Source organism: Hyperolius riggenbachi, chromosome 1 (genome assembly GCF_040937935.1).
Source record: "Hyperolius riggenbachi isolate aHypRig1 chromosome 1, aHypRig1.pri, whole genome shotgun sequence".
Taxonomy (NCBI): Eukaryota; Metazoa; Chordata; class Amphibia; order Anura; family Hyperoliidae; genus Hyperolius; species Hyperolius riggenbachi.
In genome coordinates, this window is record NC_090646.1 from 10,383,319 (window position 1) to 10,407,337 (window position 24,019).

The window sequence follows — 24,019 nt, forward strand, 5'->3', positions numbered from 1 at the left end:
GAGGTGCCTGCAGCAGCATCCGGCTCTCAAAGCCAGAACCAGCACCTGACCCGGACGGTGGCCGACTACATGGGTTCCTACAGTGGGCTTGACACTGACACCCCTGTGGAACCCTTGGATTACTGGGTCATGCACCTGGATATCTGGAGTGAGCTGGCGCAGTAAGCCCTGGAAGTCGCGTCCTGCCCGCCTTCCAGCGTGCTATCAGAAAGGTGGTTCAGTGCAGCTGGTGGCGTGGTTAGTGTTGGGCGAACAGTGTTCGCCACTGTTCGGGTTCTGCAGAACATCACCCTGTTCGGGTGATGTTCGAGTTCGGCCGAACACCTGACGGTGCTCGGCCAAACCGTTCGGCCATATGGCCGAACTAAGAGCGCATGGCCGAACGTTCCCCGAACGTTCGGCTAGCGCTGTGATTGGCCGAACGGGTCACGTGGTTCGGACCCGAACGCGCTCTGATTGGCCGAACGGTCACGTGGTTCGGGTAAATAAATACCCGAACCACGTCATATCTCCGCCATTTGTCTGTGGGTTTAGCTTTGGGTAGGCAGGCAGGGTAGTTCGCGCTCCAGCCACGCTAGCCAGGGTCCCCCCTGTCATTGTGTCACTGCTGGGAACAGTAGTACACCGCTTGCTCAGCCACACTATATAGCATTCTGTTTACTGCCACTCTGTGTACCTCGCTCAGCCACACTATATAGCATTCTGTTTACTGCCACTCTGTGTCTGCTGGGAATAGTAGTACACCGCTTGCTCAGCCACACTATATAGCATTCTGTTTACTGCCACTCTGTGTACCTCGCTCAGCCACACTATATAGCATTCTGTTTACTGCCACTCTGTGTCTGCTGGGAATAGTGGTACACCGCTCGCTCAGCCACACTATATAGCATTCTGTTCACTGTTCTGTGTCTGCTTGGAATAGTGGTACACCGCTCGCTCAGCCACACTATATAGCATTCTGTTTACTGTTCTGTGTCTGCTGGGAATAGTGGTACACCGCTCGCTCAGCCACACTATATAGCATTCTGTTTACTGTTCTGTGTCTGCTGGGAATAGTGGTACACCGCTCGCTCAGCCACACTATATAGCATTCTGTGCACTGTTCTGTGTCTGCTGGGAATAGTGGTACACCGCTCGCTCAGCCACACTATATAGCATTCTGTTCACTGTTCTGTGTCTGCTGGGAATAGTGGTACACCGCTCGCTCAGCCACACTATATAGCATTCTGTTTACTGTTCTGTGTCTGCTGGGAATAGTGGTACACCGCTCGCTCATCCACACTATATAGCATTCTGTTCACTGTTCTGTGTCTGCTGGGAATAGTGGTACACCGCCCGCTCAGCCACACTATATAGCATTCTGTTCACTGTTCTGTGTCTGCTGGGAATAGTGGTACACCGCTCGCTCAGCCACACTATATAGCATTCTGTTCACTGTTCTGTGTCTGCTGGGAACAGTAGTACACCGCTCGCTCAGCCAGAGTATATAGCATTGTGTTTACTGCCACTCTGTGTACACCGCTCAGCCAGACTATATACCATTGTTTACTGACACTCTGTGTACACCGCTCAGCCAGACTATATACCATTGTTTACTGACACTCTGTGTACACCGCTCAGCCAGACTATATACCATTGTTTACTGCCACTCTGATTCTGCTGGGAACAGTAGTACACCGCTCGCTCAGCCAGACTATATAGCATTGTGTTTACTGCCACTCTGTGTACACCGCTCAGCCAGACTATATACCATTGTTTACTGACACTCTGTGTACACCGCTCAGCCAGACTATATACCATTGTTTACTGAAACTCTGTGTACACCGCTCAGCCAGACTATATACCATTGTTTACTGCCACTCTGATTCTGCTGGGAACAGTAGTACACCGCTCGCTCAGCCAGACTATATACCATTGTTTACTGACACTATATAGCAGACTATATAGCATTGTGTGTACACCGCTCAGCCAGACTATATACCATTGTTTACTGACACTCTGTGTACACCGCTCAGCCAGACTATATACCATTGTTTACTGCCACTCTGATTCTGCTGGGAACAGTAGTACACCGCTCGCTCAGCCAGACTATATACCATTGTTTACTGACACTCTGTGTACACCGCTCAGCCAGACTATATACCATTGTTTACTGCCACTCTGATTCTGCTGGGAACAGTAGTACACCGCTCGCTCAGCCAGACTATATAGCATTGTGTTTACTGCCACTCTGTGTACACCGCTCAGCCACACTATATAGCATTGCGTACTCTGCCAGTCAGTGTGTATATTGCTGGGATCAGTAATACTCCACTCACCGTCAACCACTATATGAGCTCAACATGAGTTCCCCAGAGACCTCCGCTGTGAGCAGCACTCCCAACAACAGCAACAGCCAACGCCCCACGCAAGCTATAACATCCACCCCAGCAGCCAGTGGTCAGCAGCAGCCCTCCCCGGAGGAGAACGTTGTGTCCATCAGTCCGTCGCCAGAGCGATTAATGAGGGCTGCCATTGAGGAGATGATGGGGCCTGATGTGGAGGAGGAGGTCTGGCTCAGGCCAGCATCCCAAGTTAATGTTGAGGACGATGAGGGGTCTGTGTCTGGGGATGTTGGGGTGGCAGAGGTGGTGGGTGGGTCAGACTCAGGAGAAGAGTTGTATGATGAGGATGATGATCGGGACCATCTGTATGTGCCTCAGAGTCCGACCCCGGAAAACATGTTGTATCGTGTGTTTAGGTACTAAAATCTGCGTTCCCTCCCAGTAGTGTTGGGCGAACAGTGTTTGCCACTGTTCGGGTTCTGCAGAACATCACCCTGTTCGGGGTGACTATATAGCAGACTATATAGCATTGTGTTTAATGCCACTCTGTGTACACGGCTCAGCCACACTATATAGCATTGTGTTTACTTCCACTCTGTGTCTGCTGGGAACAGTAGTACACCGCTCACCCGCCACTGTATAGCATTGTGCTCTGTGTCACTGCTGACAATAGTGGTACACCGCTCACCCAACACTGTATAGCATTTCTGTACTGCCACTGTACTGCTGCCAGTCAGCGTGTACTTTAAGGATAAGTGAAATGAGGAAGAAATCCGGTGAAAGAGGGAGGGGCAAGGGAAGAGGTGTTTCCCCTGACGGTTCACGTACAGGCCACAGGGGAGCACCCAAGAAAACCCACTCAATACTGCCCATGTTGTCCAGGACAACAACCCTCACAGATCCAAAAGAACAGGACCAGATAATTACTTGGATGACCTCTCAAGCGTCCAGCAGTGGGTTAAGCAGCACCAGCACATCACGCACGAGGTCCGAGTCCTCAGCCAGTTAAAGTCTGGGCTTTCTTTGAAGACTGCACTGAGGATGTTACCATGGCGATTTGCAAGGTGTGCAAGACCCGCCTGAGCAGGGGGAAAAGTATTAACAACCTCTCCACCACCAGCATGAGCCGCCACATTCTATCCAAACATCCCACTCTGTGGGCAAACGCGGCAGGACAGGGTACCACCAGCAACACTGCCTCCCTTGGGTTCACCAGACTCACCACCAGACCCGCCTCAGCAGCAGCAGTAGCCCAGCCATTGCGTGGTTCACAACATTCACAAACATCAGACGATGCTGACACTGTCACTTTCCGGACTAGTGCTCTTGAGGTCTCCCAGTGTTCATCAAACACAACAACCAACAGCCCTTCGGTGTGCAGCGCTACGGTTGAGTTGTCTGTCTCTGAGATGTTTGAGCACAAGAGGAAATTGCCAGCAAATGACCCCCGGGCCGTGGCAGTAACAGCCAGCCAGCATAGCCAAGCTTCTGGCCTGCGAAATGCTGCCATATCGAGTGGTGGAGACAAACAGCTTCAAGGGCATGATGTCAGTGGCCATCCCACGTTACGTTGTTCCCAGCCGCTACCACTTTGCGCGCTCTGCAGTGCCTGAGTTGCATGAGCACGTGGTCAGCTAAATAACCCGAAGCTTGAAGAATGCCGTTGCCTGCAAGGTTCACCTCACCACTGACACCTGGACGAGTGCGTTCGGCCAGGGTCGATACATCTCCCTTACCGCGCACTGGGTGAACCTTGTGGAGCCTGGCAGCGATTCCTCACCTGCTACGGCGCGGGTGTTGCCCACGCCGCAAACAGCTGGATAACAACAGCAGCACCTACCTCTCTGACTCCTTCTCCTCCAACGCATCTCAAAGCTGTACCTCATCCGGAAATGCTAACCCAGCACCAGCAGCAGTAGGATCGTGGAAGCAGTGCAGCACAGCTGTTGGCATGCGTCAGCAAGCGTTGCTGAAGCTGATCTGCCTTGGGGATAAGCAGCACACAGGGGAGGAAATTTGGAGGGGAATAAAGGAACAGACGGATTTGTGGCTGGCACCGCTGGACCTGAAACCGGGCATGAAGCTAGACACCTGGCACGAACTGGCAATGTACGCAATAGAGGTGCTGGCTTGCCCGGCAGCCAGCGTTATGTCGGAACGCTGTTTCAGTGCTGCCGGAGGCATCATCACAGATCGGCGTATCCGCCTCTCCACAGAAAATGCAGACCGTCTGACTCAAATTAAAATGAATCAATCCTGGATTGGAAACGACTACGCAACACTCCTGGACCCCAACCAAGTAACATGACCGATGAACATCTGGGATGGTTTAGCGTTTCCGGTCCCTGTTTATTGAACCTCTCATCTGTATTACATTTATGACTGCATGGCGGCAAAAAGCATTGCTGCTATATCCGCACGCTTTTTGTCCTCATGCAAGGCCTGGGTTGTTGTGTCTCACAAAGCGTGGCCTTCTCCTCCTGCGCCTCCTCCTGTTCCATCACGTGTGCTGCTGCTGCTGCTGCTGCTGCTGGGTTACCGTTGCCGCGTGGTCCCTGTTTATGGAACCTCTTATCTTTATTACATTTATGACTACATGGCGGTACAAAGCATGCTATCCGCACGCTTTTTGTCCTCATGCAAGGCCTGGGTTGTTGTGTCTCACAAAGCGTGGCCTTCTCCTCCTGCGCCTCCTCCTGTTCCATCACGTGTGCTGCTGCTGCTGCTGCTGCTGGGTTAGCGTTGCCGGTCCCTGTTTATGGAACCTCTTATCTTTATTACATTTATGACTACATGGCGGTACAAAGCATGCTATCCGCACGCTTTTTGTCCTCATGCAAGGCCTGGGTTGTTGTGTCTCACAAAGCGTGGCCTTCTCCTCCTGCGCCTCCTCCTGTTCCATCACGTGTGCTGCTGCTGCTGCTGCTGCTGGGTTAGCGTTGCCGCGTGGTCCCTGTTTATTGAACCTCTTATCTTTATTACATTTATGACTACATGGCGGTACAAAGCATGCTCTCCGCACGCTTTTTGTCCTCATGCAAGGCCTGGGTTGTTGTGTCTCACAAAGCGTGGCCTTCTCCTCCTGCGCCTCCTCCTGTTCCATCACGTGTGCTGCTGCTGGGTTAGCGTTGCCGCGTGGTCCCTGTTTATTGAACCACTTATCTTTATTACATTTATGACTGCATGGTGGTACAAAGCATGCTATCCGCACGCTTCTTGTCCTCATGCAAGGCCTGGGTTGTTGTGTCTCAAAGCGTGGCCTTCTCCTCCTGCGCCACCCTCCTCCTGTTCCATCACGTGTGCTGCTGCTGGGTTAGCATTACCGGTCCCTTTTCCTGGAACCTCTTATATGTATTACATTTATGACTGCATGCCGACAAAAAGCATGTTACCTGTGCAAAGAAAACAGACATTTCCCGCATTTAAAAGACAGTTTTCCCTTTGAAACTTTAAAATCGATTTTCTCAAAAACTATAAGCTCTTTTTGCTAAATTTTTTTTTCCTCTTGTACCCACTCCCAAGGTGCACATACCCTGTAAATTTGGGGTATGTAGCATGTAAGGAGGCTTTACAAAGCACAAAAGTTCGGGTCCCCATTGACTTCCATTATGTTCGGAGTTCGGGTCGAACACCCGAACATCGCGGACATGTTCGGCCTGTTCGGCCCGAACCCGAACATCTAGATGTTCGCCCAACACTAGGCGTGGTCACCGAGAAGCACTCTTGTCTGTCCACCCAGTTTGTGGACAGACTGACGATTCTGAAAATGAACCAGGCTTGGTTGGTTGGTGAGTTCCTGGCCCCTGTTTTTGGCAAGAGGGGGAAATGAAGTGGTTGAGTGGGAATCACTATGCCTGCCTTACCAGCACCCTTTACCACCACAACCTCCTGGCTCCGTCTTCAGTAATAAGCCTGGTTCAACTTTTTTTACAGCCGTGGTACCAACATTAGGTGCCATGGGGATTATCTGAACACAATTGCTGTGTACATTTTTGGAGGTGTCTGGAATGAGAACTGTGCTGTCCCAGTTGTGGGGAGGCCCCAACTGCGGCATTACGACCTCTTCCTGGAACTTCTCCTTTTTAATGTTTTACCTGTGCCATGGTACCAACACTAGGTGCCATGGTGATAAACTTAACACAATTGCTGTGTAATTTTTGGGAGGTGTCTGGGCTGATAACTGTGCTGTCCCAGTTGTGGGGAGGCCCCAACTGCGGCAGTACGACCACTTCTGGAACCTCTCCTTTGTAATGTTTTACCGGTGCCATGGTACCCATGGAGATTATCTTAACACAATTGCTGTGTAATTTTTTGGAGGTGTCTGGGCTGATAACTGTGCTGTCCCAGTTGTGCGGTTGCACTTTGGACACAGTGTGGGCTGCATGACCGCTGTCTGAAACCAAGTCCTGATGTTAATTGACAGCCATTTTTTTTTATTTGGGGGGGGGGGGATTTTAAGTCCCCACATCATCAATTCGTGTTTCCCTTTAAAAAAAAACATGATGCTACATGCCTCATTTAGCCTAAAAAAACATTTTAGAAGCAATTTAAAGGCCACTTCCGGTTTTCTACTCGCATATCCGAATCCGGAAGGATATCTCAGATTCTGGTTCGGATATCCAACTCGGATTCGGGTACCAAAAAGTGTGCATTCGGATATCCGATTCGGATCAGATTTCTAGGTATCCGGATCCGAATTCTATTCAGATTTTGAAAAGGGGTATTCGAGCAACACTGATTATATCAAACTTCCTAGCAACAATCAACCTTCCTGCAATTTCTGAACAGCAACAGGTAATCCTCAATAGCCCTTCCACAGTCTCTGAAACACTTAACATTATTTTAAAAGCTAAACTTAACAAAGCTCCAGGATCAGATGGCTTTGCAAACTAATTTTATAAATTCTTTGCCACATATTTAGCTCGAAAATTAACCTCGCTTTATAATTCCTTCCCTACTTCAGGCCTCATTCCTCCAAAATTGACCAAAGCCACCATATCGGTTATCCCCGAACAGGGAAGGACCATACCAGTCCCTCCAATTTCCATCCTATCTCTTTATTGAACTGCAATATTAAATTTTACTCCAAGCTTCTTGCTAATAGACTGTTTGATATTTTGCCTGAATTATTATCCCTAGACCAAGTAGGATTCACCAAGGGCAGGCAAGCGGCAGATGAATTTTAAAAGTGCTTGACTCTTTGGAGTCTAGTTGGAGTCCTTCTCTGCTTCTTACTTTAGATGCGGAGAAGGCCTTCGACAGAGTCCATTGGGGATTCCTAAGCAAGGTACTAAATAAATTTGGGATATCAGGGAGGTCTCATCATGCTATAATGGCCCTTTATGAATTCCCATCAGCCTGTGTAAGGGTTTCTGAATTTCTATCAAAGCCCTTTAAAATAAAAAATGTTACAAGACAAGTATGTCCCCTATTCCCCTTAATTTTTGTCTTTGTAATGGAGACTGTGGCGGAAAAGATTAGAGCTAACACTGATATACATTGAATTCCCTTAGATCACCTGTCATCCAAAATAAGCTTGTTTGAGGATGATGTGCTTGCAACAGTTGCTGAACCTTTTACTTCCTTAAAATATGTTACTCAATCCTTAAGGTAAGTCTACAAAGCTTCACTTTATAACATTAATGAGAGCAAATCCTCATCCTTGGTTTTTTTTTATACCAACTGGACTAAAAGAAAGAATTACTAGCTCATTTCCATTCCCGTGGGTGTCAGCCATGTCATATTTAGGCAAAGCTATACAAAACTCAAAAGAGGTTTACTCCACTCCAATTTCCCGCAATTACTCTCGAAAAATAAAAACTGACCTGGACCACTTGGCAAAATTTGAATTTTCATTTTTGAGCACGATAGCTGCAGATAAAATGGCGGTCTTCCCCAAAATTCTCTATTTTGTTAGGACCCTTCCTATTAGCTTATCCTAAAAAAATATATAGGAAAAAAGGTATATCCATTTGGTGTACTTCCTCATTAACTAAATATTTAAAAATTTGGGAATATGATCTGCAAACTTCTCTCCCACTAACAAAAAATCTGCTTTACAAATGCTTAAAGTGGTCTAACACCCAGCATTTCAAATTTGCTTTAAAGAGAATCTGTATTGTTAAAATCGCACAAAAGTAAACATACCAGTGCGTTAGGGGACATCTCCTATTCCCCTCTGTCACAATTTCGCCGCTCCCCGCCGCATTAAAAGTGGTTAAAAACAGTTTTAAAAAGTTTGTTTATAAACAAACAAAATGGCCACCAAAACAGGAAGTAGGTTGATGTACAGTATGTCCACACATAGAAAATACATCCATACACAAGCAGGCTGTATACAGCCTTCCTTTTGAATCTCAAGAGATCATTTGTGTGTTTCTTTCCCCCCTGAGGGGGGAGTGCATAGCAGAACCACAACACTGAAGAACTTGGCAGCCTTCCAGACACAGGCTGACAAGTCTGACAAGGGAAAGATACATTGATTTATTACAGAGACTGTGATAGTACAAAGTGCTGCAGTAAGCCAGAACACATTAGAATAGCTTTTGGATCTTGTAGGATGATAAAAAACAGGATGCAATTTTTGTTACGGAGTCTCTTTAAAAGATTGCTTACAGCTTAGAAACGATTATGCCAGATTTTATTCTAGCAGAAATTCACTGAATGGATTAAACATGACATTTTAGTGCTGCATTTAGCTAGAAATCCTCCACCGTGCTTAGGTTTAGTTACAAATGTATCTATCTACAAAGTAATAAACAAACACTGCTCTGAGAGAACAAAGAGGGCTTCACCGGCAGGCTTTTCAGAGGTCTAATTGCATTCCAAACAAAGATACATTTGTAACTAAAGATAAGAACGGATGCGGATTCCTAGTTAAATCCAACACTAAAATGTCATGTTTAACCCATTCAGTGAATTTCTGCTTAAAAAAAAATCTGGCATAATAATTTCTAAGCTGTAAGCAATCTTTTAAAGCAAAGTTGTAATGCTGGGTGTTAAACCGCTTTAAGAAATATTCTAAATGTATATCCCACTCTGAGAAAAAAATCATATATAAGTGGTATCTGACTCCTAACATCCTGTCCAAGATGTCTCTAAACCACTTCCCCCATTGTTGGAGAAACTTAGTAAGGCGACCAGCTAACGCCCATAGGCATCAGCAGGTCTTAAGTGGGTTACCATGGAAACGGCCACTCGATCGAGCGGCCTCTCCATGTCAGTTCACGGAAGAAATCCCCGCTGTTTACATCATACGGTGCTGCTGCGCAGCAGCGCCATAAGGCAGATCGGCGATCCCCGGCCTCTGATTGGCTGGGGATCGCCGGCATCTGATAGGCGGAAGCCTATCCTTCAATGCGCAGGACGGAAGTCCGTCCTGCGCATTACGTAGGAAGAGGGAGAGGGAGGTAAGCAGCATGAGGGCGGAAATGGCTGTGGAGGGGGGGTTTGAGGAGCCCCCCCCCCCACAAAACGCAGATGGCCGGCGGCGATCAGACCCCCCGGCAGGACATCCCCCTAGTGGGGAAAAAAGGGGGGCAGTCTGATCGCCCTGCCTATTACCCGATCTGTGCTGCGGGCTGAAAAGCCCACGCAGCACAGATCTGCCAAAACTCGGCCGGTCCTTAAGTGGTTAAACCCTTTTGGGAAAATGTAACAAGATGAATATCCGCTATAGTAGGAACAAGATGTCAGTTTGTTTCATATAGGCCAGGCATGGGCAAACTTGGCCCTCCAGCTGTTAAGGAACTACAAGTCCCACAATGCATTTGCCTTTATGAGTCATGACTGTGGCTGCCAGACTCCTGCAATGCATTGTGGGACTTGTAGTCCCTTAACAGCTGGAGGGCCAAGTTTGCCCATGCCTGATATAGGCATTGACAAATTCCCACCAGATTAACACTTGGCTGCAACCCATATTATTTTTGTAGCCAGACAACTACTTTACTCTAATTGGATTCAAACCCTACCTCCTACGACCTTCCAAATCATAAATGTACTAGATCATAATTTTAACCACTTCACAGCTGAGGGGTTTTACCCCTGAAACACCAGAGCAATTTTCACCTTTCAGCGCTCCTTCCATTCATTCGTCTATAACTTTATCATTACTTATCACAATGAAATGAAGTATATCTTGTTTTTTTCACCACCAATTAGGCTTTCTTTAGGTGGGACATTATGCCAAGAATTATTTTATTCTAAATGTGTTTTAATGGGAAAATAGGAAAAAATGTGGGAACAAATTCATTATTTTTCAGTTTTTGGCCATTATAGTTTTTAAATAATGCATGCTACTGTAACTAAAACCCATGACATGTATTTGCCCATGTGTCCCGGTTATAAAACCGTTTAAATTATGTCCCTATCACAATGTTTGGCACCAATATTTTATTTGGAAATAAAGGTGCATTTTTTTCAGTTTTGCGTCCATCCCTAATTACAAGCCCATAGTTTATAAAGTAACAGTGTTATACCCTCTTGACATAAATATTTAAAAAGTTCAGTCCCTAAGGTATTTTTTTTTTATTGTATTTTTTTTTTTAATTACAAAAAAAAAAAAAAAAAAAATTGGGGAGTGTGGGAGGTAATGAGTTAATTAATGTATTTGTATATGACGCTTTACACGCTTTAGGGTGTAGTTTTACTATTTGGCCACAAGATGGCCACAGTAACTTTTTGCTCATGCAACCTGTAAGCATCGGAAGGACGCTTCAGGAAGAGCAATGAGGCTGGGAAACTTTTTTTTTCCCACAATGATCGCGTTGCTTCTCATAGAAGCAGCCGATCATTGCGGGGGGCTTAGATCAACGAACGGGAACGTTTTTTCCCATTCATTGATCTCCGGGCAAGCAGCCGGCAGCGTGCACAAGCGTGGGAGCGCGGACAGCGGCGGTAGCGGCGGGAGGTGCGGATATCTCTGTCCCTGGTGTTGACAGGGTGGAAAAAGAGACGGAGATATCCGCACCTGAGGGGGTAAAGTGGTTAAATAGAACATCTTTCCAAAATGAAAAATAATCAAAAAATATCTAGAAAGACAAATGGGATTTTGATTGGGCCTTCGTGTTACAATAATTATCATTCCTTCTGGGATTCATATCATATTAAACAATTCTAGATTATTAATTATCCAGATTCGCTTCTCTCGCCTTACCCCACCTCTTTCACCCAACCCCCTTGTTCCCTCGGCTTGACCATCCCCCCTGGTTGCAAGTTCATGTCAATAAAAGGTGTAGACATGGACCTCGGCGACTGTTCACAGGTGATTCCTCAATAGCCTAGCACTTATACCACCTATAGTTCATATATACAGTACACTAATGTATTTTCTAATTTGGTGCCATTTAAGGCCCTGTTACAATACTCTTCCAAGTTGCAAACCCTCCTTACACAATTAATAGCTAGGAGGCCTTCTTCTTATATATTGCATTTATTATCTTTTTATAGAGTTGTCACAAATGGTTCGGCTGCTAAATTATTCGCGAGAACATCAGTGATTTGCGGTCGTGCTGAAACGCAAACTTTATGGCGAGTTCGACCCTCCCCTATAGTACATCATTCGGCTAAACTTTGACCCTCTACATCACAGTCAGCAGACACATGACAGCCAATCAGGCTCCTGGAGCCCCCCCCCCCCCCCCCCCGTATGTAAGGCAGCTGCATCGGCCATTATCTCACTCGGTGTTGCTGCAGTAGTGAGATAAGGGAGAGGAACCTGCTGCACCACAAAAAGAGCTCTTTTCAGAGATAATGTTCTTGTGAAGTCTTTTTTTTTTTTTGTGCCACTGACACTGCATTATACAGCCCTGTGTGTCGTAGCTGGCCTTTGCTAATTGCTATACTGTGCAAGGCCCAGCACATTCAGTGCCTACCTTTTCACTGCACCTGTGTGTGTGACAGCTGCACATTTGTAATACCAGTCCGACCATGCATACCTGTTTATGTTCACTGCACCTGCGTGACAGCATGCAGTGTTATATACCAGCAGTCACTGCATAACTGTTCACTGCACCTGTGTGTGTGACAGCTGCACATTGCATTAATACCAGTCACTGCATACCTGTTCACTGCACCTGCGTGACAGCATGCAGTGTTACATACCAGCAGTCACTGCATAACTGTTTACTGCACCTGTGTGTGTGACAGCTGCACATTTGTAATACCAGTCCGTGCATACCTGTTCATATTCACTGCACCTGTGTAACAGCACACAGTGTTATATAGCATACCAGTCACTGCATAACTGTTCACTGCACCTGTGTGTGACAGCTAAACATTTGTAATACCAGTCCGTGCATACCTGTTCACTGTACCTGTGTGTGTGACAGCTGCACATTTGTAATACCAGTCCATGCATACCTGTTCACTGCACCTGTGTGACAGCGCTCAGTTTTATATACCAGTCACTGCATACCTGTTCACTGCACCTCTGTGACTGCACATTGTTATACCAGCAGTCACTGAATACCTTTCACTGCATCTGTCATTGCACATTGTATTATACCTGGGAGTCAGTGCATACCTTTCACTTGAATGGATGGCAGCCTTGCCCTCCATAACAGATTCCCGTTAAAGGCAAATTATGTCATCTCTGGCACACAGCGTTGGGTCAAGGGTCCATCTGACCACAGATGCTTGGTCTTCAAAGCACGGTCAGGGCAGGTACATTACTTATACAGCATATTTGGGTCTTTCCTTGGATTTGTGGTGGTAGCCGTTTCTCAGGCTCCCACTCCGGACCGGAATCGAACCCTGATTCCCCGGCTATTATCTGTGGTCACCATGGTGCAGAAAGTACCAAAGAGAGTTGACAACATAGTTGAACCAATGGCAGACTTGCCCTGCTTAACAGATATCCATTAAAGGATTTTAAGTGTACTCATCATTATACAGGGCCTCAAAAGAGTCCTGTATTATTATTTTTCGTCACTACCTCCCCAAGTCGGGAGTTCCTTGGATGTGTGGTGGTAGCCGTTTCTCAGGCTTCGATACCAGACCAGAATCAAACCCCGATTCCCCAGCCATACCCTTTCTTTAAGAATGGTAGAGAAAGGGCCTGATTCACAAAGCGGTGCAAAGTGTTTGCACGCCAGTGAAAAGCCCTTTATCATGCCTAAACTCAGTTTAGGCATGATAAGAAGAAACTCGCGCAAATTTTCCGCGCGCAAAGTTTTGCACGCAATCGTGCGGCGCACGGTGCAGTGCGCGCGATGCGCCCATTAAACCCTATGGGCTCTGCGCACGGAGTTGCGCGATTGCACGCGCAAAACTTTGCACGCAGGACTTTGCGCGCAGTAAAGAGCACAAATCGGTGCTAACTCAGCTGTGCAAAGCTTATCATGCCTAAAGTCTTTTAGGCGTGATAACTGAGTTATCACCGCTTTGTGAATCAGGCCCAAAGAACCATTGACAGTCTGAGCAGTGATTAACCCCTGGACTACTAGGTGCGCAGGCTTGACCTGTGGCCAGAGCTGTCACAATTTGCCATCCAACTTCTGGCTTGCCCGGCCTCAAGCGTCCTAGAAAGGACCTTCAGCGCAGCTGGAGGCATTGTCAGTGAGAAGAGAAGTCGCCTAAGTCACAAAAGTGTTCAGTACCTCACCTTTATTCAAATTAATGAGGCATGGATCCAGGGGGACTCCTACCTGCCTGAAGACTAAGTCAGTACCCACACACACAGCATCTCTGCCTGCATACCGTGTGACTGCCTGCCCCAAGACTAAGTCAGTCCCCACACAGCATCTCTGCCTGCAGGCCGCTTGACTGCTTTCTCCGCCACCACCAACAGAGTCCAGGACTCCAGGTAGATTCCTGAACAAAAAGAATAATAATTTTTCTGGTGCATGTACATGCCTGCCTAATTTTTCTGGCTGCACTGTGGCTGCAACAACAAAACAAAAGGCATGTACATGTGTCAATTCCCCTTCATGATTGTTACCTTGCCGCGGTGAAGGAGCTTATAACAATGAAGCAATGACCGACGGCTATATGAGTGCATTGGGGGCCCACCCAAGATAATAAGGTTGTTGCTTCATTGTGGACAGACCATAATCGATCAGCTGGACAGTCATTGTTGTTCTATCATTGAGCTACCTCAACCCAGGGACCATATGAGCTTGAAAACCGCCATCGCCTGCACTCTCGCCATGGTGCACACCAGTCCAGCACGGCCATCACTACACAAACAGCTGTGTGTGGTGCATTACACAATGAGTTTAGTCTGTCAGTGTGAAGCAGTACACTAATTACACTCCCTGATTGATGTATACACATGCAAGATGTTTTAAAGCACTTTAGGAATCGGAAATAACCATCCCTTACAATTTTGATTTTGGTTTTGTCCACATTAAGTTTTAGGAAGAGGGAGGAAAGCAGGAGATGACATTGACAATCGAGGGTGTTTTTATATGCCAGTATGTGATCATGCCAAAATTGTAATTTCCATGACATAAACAAGATCATCATCATCGTGATCATCATCTCATCTTCATGACCACTTATTTTTTTCTAATTATCATCATCCTCTTTTTTATCTACATTATCATTAACCTCATCAGCATCATCACCCACCACTATCACCACTATCTGCAGCCATCATCATAGTCATTATAACTATCATCATCAGTCATCAACATCCCATTTTTGTAGGTTCTACTGGTGCAGAGTCACATTCCTTTTGTTTTCACAACAACAGCAACAAATTATAACTGTCTTACAAGTTGTTGTAGTCCATGTCTTTCATAGGTGCTCCTCATTAAGCCAATTCTTTGCAGAGCAAGAACTAAAACATATACTGACATGTATGCATATGGCGGCTTTGTCTCATGTGGTGGAAAAAGTACCAGCAAAGTGTGATTTTCTCTGCAGTTCACTCCAGAAAATTGATGCACAAACTCATAGAATGCATTCTTGTGTCGATTCGGGGAGAGACATCTAAACACTTCAAGCCGTAAATCTTCCCATAATGGGTCAAAGGAGAAAGTGGATGACATGAGATTATTAAACAAAGAATTTATGCCGGATGTGTGTTTTCGGTGCCACAAAAAAATTAAGCTGCAGTTGATTGGTTGAAAATTGGCAAGGAAAACATATCTCATATGAGTCCATGACTCGTGGAGAATTAAGGTAAGGTTTTTCCTAGCAGCTTCCAGCTCATGTAAAAGAGGAATGAAGTTTAGTGAGAAAATGCCACACAAAATTACAACCTCAGCTTTGGATTTCCCAATAACTCCCATTCTCTTAGCATTCTTTGCTTCATTACTAGTCAGCTGAATCACATATTCGATGCAGATCTCATGTTGGGCCATCATCTTACTCAGTTCCCTCAGTTCCACATCACCGCTGCCATCGTTTGGTGTCACCATTCCAACCCAGTTCCATCCAAAATGTAGCAAACATCTGATAAGAGCTGTATAGCGTATCCAGTCATCTGGCATTATCAGGTGTAAAGTCGGGAACATTCTCCTGTCCTTCAGCAGAGGATGAGTCACCTGATAACTAATCTGTAAATTATATGTTCAAAAATTAACCACTTCACTACTGAGGGGTTATTCCCCTTGTGTATCAAAGCAATTTTCACCTGTCAGCACTCCTTCCATTGATTCGCTTAACTTTATTGCTACTTATCACAACAAAACAATCTATGGCTTTTTTTGGCCAACAATTAGGCTTTCTTTGGGTGGAATAATTATGTTGTTCTAAATGCATTTTAACCCCTTGCTGACCACGTAACGCTAAATAACGTGAATGCGGCGGGAGCCCCAGGACCACTCCATGCCAATTAGAATGTTTTGCAGGACATTGCGTGCACCGATGCCCGCATCTCTGCATGAATGACGGAACTCCGCTCCGCCATTAGTCTCCCAGAGGCCGCTAGGAGACTGTTAGATGTCAAAAGTGCCATCTATTTACTGTGTACAGCGCTTCAATCTATGACAGCGCTGTACTGGGGACAGCCATGTGACACGGCTGTCTCCCTGGGTGGCAGAGAATTGATCCACAGCCTATGACAGCCGATCATGCTGATTGGCTGGCAAGGGGAGGGAGGGGAGGCTAAATAAATAACTAAAAAAGGTGAAATTTATTGTAAAAATAAACATAAAAATATTGTAAAAAATAAATAAACATTGGGGGAGCGATCACAGCCCACCAATAGAAATTTCTGTTGGTGGGCAGAAAAGGGGGGGGGGGAATCACTTGTGAGCTGAGTTGTATGCCCTGCAGTGAGCCCTTACAGCTTCAGTGGCCTAATTTGTAAAAAATGGCCTGGTACTGGGGAAGTTTAATATCTTGGTCCTTAAAGGAGTTGTCAGGGAATTTTGAATAAAATAAACTCTACTTACCGGGGGCTTCCTCCAGCCCAAGCTCCCAGGACCTCCCTCGCCACAGCGCTGCCCGCAGCCGTTTGCCAGAGCTCCGACCCGGTCCCCGGCGATGACGTCAGAGCGACTTGGAGGACGCTCTGTACTGAGCCTGCGCGGTCCGCTCCGGCCCATGTGGCGGTGATTGACAGCGCCGATCTCGCAGGTGCAGTACAGAGCGACCTCCAGGTCACTCTGACGTCATCGACGGGGACCGGGTCAGAGCTCTGGCAAATGGCTGCGGGCAGAGCTGCGGCGAGGGAGGTCCTGGGAGCTTGGGGCTGGAGGAAGCCCCCCGTAAGTAGCGTTTATTTTATTCAAAATTCCCTGACAACTCCTTTAACTACTTTTTTCACCACTACAGTATATCTGTGTCCTCTGTGACTAGATCTAAGCCAGGAGGACATAGATATACATCTTGTAGCAGAAGCACATCTGTACATGATTGGGCTTGCTTCTGTGCAAAACCTCTGGCATTATCTGCTGCAGCACTAATTGGTGAAAAGGAATATATGTTTCCTGAGCCAATGAGATTGATTTTTACCATTAAAAATATGTATATTTTCTCAATTCATAGTGAAAAATACAAACCGTAGCATTAATTCAGAATCATATATTGTCACCATAGATTGTGACAGGAATGTAATTTAAGTTTTGTGATAAAAAGTATAAATAGCCAAACAAAATGTGTGTTTTTTTTATCTATAATAGTGATTTTTTATTTTTAATCTGGAATTGGTAAAACTGAGAAATAATGTGTTTTTTCTATTTTTTCCTCTTTTTCCTATTAAAATGCATAGAAAACAAAATCGGTCGAGGGGAAAAATGCAATATAATGAAAGCCTAATTAGTCTTGAAAAAATAATATATATTTCATTTAGGTGTCATAAGTAGGGGTAACGTTATTGCTGATTAAATAGGGACATAGCTCACATGCCAAAACTGCTCTGGTCCATAAGGGGAAAGCAAGGTCTGAATGCAAAGTGGTTAAGAGGTTAACGGGAAAATAAGAAAAAGAAATGGAAAACATTCATTATTGCTCAGTTTTCCATCATTATAGTTTTAAAATAATACCTGCTATCGTAATTAAAACCTACACATTTTATTTGCCCATTTGTCTTAGTTATTGCAACATTTAAAATATTTTCCTAGTACAATGTATGGTGCCAATGTTTTATTTGGAAATAAAGGCATATTTTTTCAGTTTTGCGTCAATCAGTGTTTACAAGCCCATATTTTCAAAAATAACACTAATATACCCTCTTGACAATTTTATTTGGGTAGCTATAGGAGAGTGTGGGAGGTAAGGGGTTCATTTTAAATGCACGTGTGGGTCTTTTTTATAAAAATAAATGTATGTAGGTGTAATTTTCCTATGTGGACATAAGATATCCTTGCACATTATTTCTTGTTAGCATACTATTAGTACAGGAACAGGTAGTAACGCGTGGACGTGTTACTCCATTTGTTACAGAGTGATAGAGTAATGCCTGGCAGATCTCCTGCTTCCTTTTCAGCTGCTATGCCCCAATCTACCACCACCTTCTTCACCCTATGTGGCACGACTCCGCTTGAACAGGAGGTTAAGAGCAGCACCTACATGACTTTGGTTACACCCAGGCCTTTAAGGTGCAAGGTATAGCAGCTTAGGGCAAGAAATCCAGAGTACCACCAGACAACAAGGATATGTAGCTGGGTGATGGAAGAGACTACACAGGTTGTCACAGAAGTAATGAACAAAGGAGCAAGATTGCCCAGAGCAATCGCTTCCACAAATAACAAGACACAATGGCTGCTTAGTGTGATGCTGCACTAAGCCTCAGGCTAAGTAACAAGACAAACAACAGACAGACAGATGGAATGCTTTGTTAATCTAGTCGCTGAGCCAGCAACGGCAAACATTCACACTGACATTGACAAGACAAACAGGTAGGAGCATAACTAATGGCAACTGCTGCTTCAGTTACGTCCTCAGGAACAAGGCAAGAAGGATAACTACCAGTCACCAGCGTGGTGAAGGCAGTCTCCAATTAGCAGGATAGTGGACTTCACTGACTCCCGCGGGTTCAGCAAACATCCAGCAGGCATGAAAATACAAAGCAAGGCAATACACAATACTTTCACAGCATGGACCCAGCAACAACTCAGGGAGCTGTACGTGTCGGGCAGGGTCTGGAATGGGAGGTAACCCTTGATGTGGACATCAGCCAATGGATGCAGATATGCAAATTCCCACACAGCTGAATGGTAATCATGCAATCCTGAGCTAGTCTGATTACAAGCTGCTAGCTGACTGACTGTGAATGGAAAGGACTCTCATAACAAATACATGCAGTATTATGCAACAACATGCATGTAGGAAATCCAGAGCTATCTGGCTGCAGTTCAACTGCAGCAAGCAATAGGTGGAATCCTGACAGCATCCTGAGCTGCTCTGAACTGCCGAGTGATTGCAAATTACAATGAGACTTATTGTGAATGCAATCCAAACTGAGCAACTGAATGCAAGCAAGCAAGAGGTACAGTATGTCCGCAACACTTGGCAATATAAATAAAGTGTGCAAGAGCTAGGGATGCTCGCTGGATTCCGTGGAATTCTTAATTCCGGCCGGAATTAGGTCAATTCCGATTCCGGCGGTCGGAACGGAATTGCTAAACCTCTAAAACGGAATTCCGGGGAAAAAAATGTCTTTCCACAGAATTTTCCAACTCACCGGGGCTGGGAATTGAGCCCAGGTCTTAGTGTGTGGTAGGTAACTGACTTAACCGCTATACCACCAACAACACTACATGCTGAAGCCATCAATCCAAGAGAAATAGTAGCATGCTTAAGGATTTGTAGCATGTCAAAAGCCAACTCACCATGGCTCTGGGTATTGAACCCAGGTCTCAGTGTGTAGTTGGTAACTGACTTAACCACAATACCACCAACAACACACACACACTCTCTCTCTCTCTCTCTCTCTCTCTCTCTCTCTCTCTCTCTCTCTCTCTCTCTCTCTCTCTCTCTCTCTCTCTCTCTCTCTCTCTCTCTCTCTCTCTCTCTCTCTCTCTCTCTCTCTCTCTCTCTCTCTCTCTCTCTCTCTCTCTCTCTCTCTCTCTCTCTCTCCCTCTCTCTCTCCCTCTCTCTCCCTCTCCCTCTCTCTCCCTCTCCCTCTCTCTCCCTCTCCCTCCCTCTCCCTCTCTCTCTCTCTCTCTCTCTCTCTCATCAACGGATACCGGCAGAGTTTCACAGGCATTTTCGGAATTCCGCCACATTGAAAAAGCAATTCCGTTCCGACCAAACGGAACGGAAAGAGCAATTTCCGCCTAAAAATTCCCGAAAATACAATTCCGCGGAAAGCGTTGACCATCCCTACTAGAGAGAGAGAGAGAGATATGAATATACCTGGCTATCTGGGGTTCTCTTCGGACAACTGTTGAACACAAAAGGCAAGGCCATGCCTGGCTACAAATCCTTAAGCATGCTAATTTTTCTCTTGGATTGATCATAATGGTACATGCTAGGCTGGCTTCAGCATGTAGTGTTGTTGGTGGTATAGTGGTTAAGTCAGTTACCTACCACACACTGAAACCTGGGTTCAATTCCCAGCCTGGGTTCAATTCCCAGCCACGGTGAGTTGGCTTTTGGCATGTGACTAATCCTTAAGCATGCTACCTTTTTGGGGGATTAATTATAATGGTACATGCTAGGCTGGCTTCAGCATGTAGTGTTTTTGGTAATATAGCGGTTAAGTCAATTACCTACCACACACTGAGACCTGGGTTCAGTTCCCAGCCACGGTGATTTGGCTTTTGACATGCTAAAAATCCTTAAGCTTGCTACTTTTTCTCTTGGATTGATCATAATGGTACTTGCTAGGCTGGATTCAGCATGTAGTGTTGTTGGTAGTATAGCGGTTAAGTCAGTTACCTACCACACACTGAGACCTGGGTTCAATTCCCAGTCATGGTGATTTGGCTTTTGACATGCTACAAATCCTTAAGCATGCTACTTTTTCTCTTGGATTGATCATAATGGTACATGCTAGGCTGGCTTCAGCATGTAGTGTTGTTGGTGGTATAGCAGTTAAGTCAGTTACCTGCCACACACTGAGACCTGGGTTCAATTCCCAGTCATGGTATGTAAGCTGGCTTTTGAAAAACTACAATTCCCTGGAAGATGATTCCCAGGAGGAGAGAGGGATTTTTTTTTTGTGATTTCCGGCAGAACGGAATTTGCTGGTTCCGATCATCCCTAGCAAGAGCCAAAAACTATGTACATCACACTTAGAGGACTTCATTTAAAAGATGCAAAAATTTAAAAGATTACCTAGTGAAGAGCGAGTATAGAACAGAGCAGACTAGGACTTGGCTCAATCGATCTAGAGTTTTGGGAAATTTTATGTGCAATAGATGTATGTATTGTAGTTATCTGAAGCAGGGAAAGTGGTTCTCTTTTTTGAATAGCACTTATAAAACCCAGAAGCTCTGCATATACACCAAAAGCATGGCTGTTAAGTGGGAGCAGCTGACCAAAAACGAATTACATTAGTACATAGCAAGGAAATGAACAGCGCTACTTAAAAACAGACTAGTGCCTACCTGCAAAAGAGTGCAAGCCCCACTTGTGGGGTCGAATACACACCGAGCATACACATGACCTGTCTACCACTAGAGGAGGATGCACTTGCTTGGTGTATATGCAGAGCTTCTGTTTGGGTTCAAGGTGCGTTTGTAGTTCCTGGGGGGGCTCAGCGCATCTCTGATGGAGGCCATTCGGAGGCGGCCTGGTGTTGCGCTGATCCACCTTGTGCGCAATTTTCAATTTTCGATTTTATTTGATTAGCCGCACCCAGGCTATGCATATACATAGGTTAGGATTTAGTTAGTGTTAGGCCCCTCCCATGGAGGATTGACTTCTTCGCAGTGGGAGGGACGAGTACTTAATAGGTTGCATGCAAGCTGTTAATGGAAACCAACATCCTCCTCTAGTGGTAGACAGGTCATGTGTATGCTCGGTGTGTATTCGACCCCACAAGTGGGGCTTGCACTCTTTTGCAGGTAGGCACTAGTCTGTTTTTAAGTAGCGCTGTTCATTTCCTTCCTATGTACTAATGCAATTCTCTTTTGTCTGGCCTCCCCTCTAACCGTACTGCCCCACTTCAATTGGTAATGAATGCGGCAGCCAGACTGATACATTCTTCTCAGTGCAGCGCCTCTACAACTCTGCTCTGTAAAGCACTACACTGGCTCCTCATCAGCTTTAGGAACAATTTCAATTCTGTGCTTGGCCTACAAATCAGTGCACAAGACCTGCCCGACCCACATCTCTGTTCTGGTCCACAGGCACATACCAATGACCTGCGCCTAGTCACACCTCGCATACCTCAGTCACATGCACGATTGCAGGACTTTACCAGGGCTGCCCCTACTCTCTGGAACTCACTCCCACCAGCCATCAGACTCGCCCCCACATTTAATACCTTAAAACAAGCTCTCAAGATTCACCTTTTCATGCTTGCATACCCCCCTACACCAGCATCATAATATGTTCTGTTAGACACCTTCTCTGCAGATGCACCTATTGTCTCCACCCCCACCCTTTAGATTGTAAGCCTCTGGCAGGGTCCTCCTCCCTAGTGTTTCCATCTTGATTGTGCAATCTTACTGTCAATCACCCCTCTTGTGGACTAGAACAATCTCTATTTTGACCTATGACACTATTGTTATCAAATCATTTGCATGATCTTGTTTTGTTGTGAGTTTCCTGTATGTCCTACCTTGTATGTTAAACCATTTATCTATTGTGCAGCGCTGCGTAATATGTTGGCGCTTTATACATACAATAAATTATAATAATAATATTCAGCTTTGAAATAAAAAGAAAAGAAATTATAGTTTGTTTGTTTTTCTTTTTAACCAACACAGCAGTAGACTCTACCTGGGTGATTTGTAATACTCAACGTATTGCAATGGCAACTTACCTGAGTGTAGCGATAGAGGCTGAGTAGCTGGGCCATGGCATAGCTGGTAGGTAAAGTGGTGTCACCAATAAAACCAGCCACTTCCCCGCGTCTCCTGCAGGAATAGTTAGGAGCCTCCATTTTTTCTCCAGACAATATCTGCAACACATATCCCAAGTTTTGCTGTGCATTTCCACAAGTGTTAAATATATGATAACCCAGAGTGACATTGGGTATAATATTGGGGTCCTTGTTAATTTCATTTACAGCAAAGATCAGGGCCAAGATGTTTTTGTACTCTTCAAAATTGATGCTGAAAAATATAGACATTTTTTTTAAATTAGTGTATATATACAGTTACTGATACTGATATAATAATAATAATAATAATAATAATAATCTATATATATATGTTACGGCCAGAACCCGAAGTCTGGCCACTTCAGGTTCTGGCCGGTCACAACGCGAAGTGGCCGGCTGATCCGGCCAGTATGCAAAGCGGCTGTGAATTTTGGACTTTGACCGGCCAGAACGCGTTGACTTACCTTGGCTGGCCAAGTCCCGAAGTTTCCTGCACCGCTCCCCCGCCAGCTGCTCTCCTCTCCCCACCGCCATCCAGGAAGCCCCGCTGCCGTTACTTAGACCTCAGATCAGGGCGGCCAGACCAGGGAAGCAGAGAGAGGCAGAGCAGCTCACACGCGAATCGCAGGACGCATACACTTCAATGCAGAAGTGACATCATTGAACACTTCCGCATTGAAGTGTACGGGTCCGGGCGGGTAGAGTGAGCGCTGCTCTGCTTCTCTCCACGTCACTGGTCGCCCTGATCGGAGGTCTGAATAGCGCCCCCAGCAAAGCTCCCCCAGCCCAGCAAAGCACCCCCCAGCCTAAAAGGCACCCCGCAAAGCCCATCACCAGCCATGCAGAGCCGCCCCCCCCACCCACCATGCAAAGCACCCAGAAAAGACCCCCCAGCCATGCAAAGCAGCCCCCCCACTATGCAAATCACCCAGCAAAGACCCCCCAGCCATGCAAAGTGGCCCCCCACCATGCAAATCACCCAGCAAAGACCCCCCCAGCCATGCAAAGCCCTTCCCCCTCCCCAGACCATGCAAAGTGCACAGCAAAGCACCCCCAGCCATGCAAAGCACCCTGCAAAGACCCCCCCAAGCCATGCAAAGCCGCCCCCCCACCACCACCATGCAAAGTGCACAGAAAAGACCCCCCCCCGACCATGCAAAGTGCACACCAAAGCACCCACAGCCATGCACAGCCCCCCAGCAAAGACCCCCCCACCATGCAAAGCGCCCAGCAAAGCACCCCCAGCAATGCAAAGCACCCCCCAGCCATGCATCCCCCCCTCATCTGTAACTAATCACTACTGTAATTT

At 46.0% G+C, this 24,019-nt stretch overlaps 1 protein-coding gene across 1 annotated transcript in view; it reads right to left on the reverse strand.

Moving 5' to 3' along the window:
• LOC137544920 (vomeronasal type-2 receptor 26-like) overlaps positions 1–22,784 on the reverse strand; it is a 42,842-nt gene extending 20,058 nt beyond the window's left edge. Inside the window, exon 1 of the mRNA XM_068266019.1 lies at positions 22,651–22,784. Within this exon, the coding sequence (XP_068122120.1) occupies positions 22,651–22,770 (120 nt within the window). The 5' untranslated portion in view covers positions 22,771–22,784. The remainder of the gene's footprint in view (positions 1–22,650) is intronic.
• Between the last annotated feature and the right edge of the window lie 1,235 nt (positions 22,785–24,019).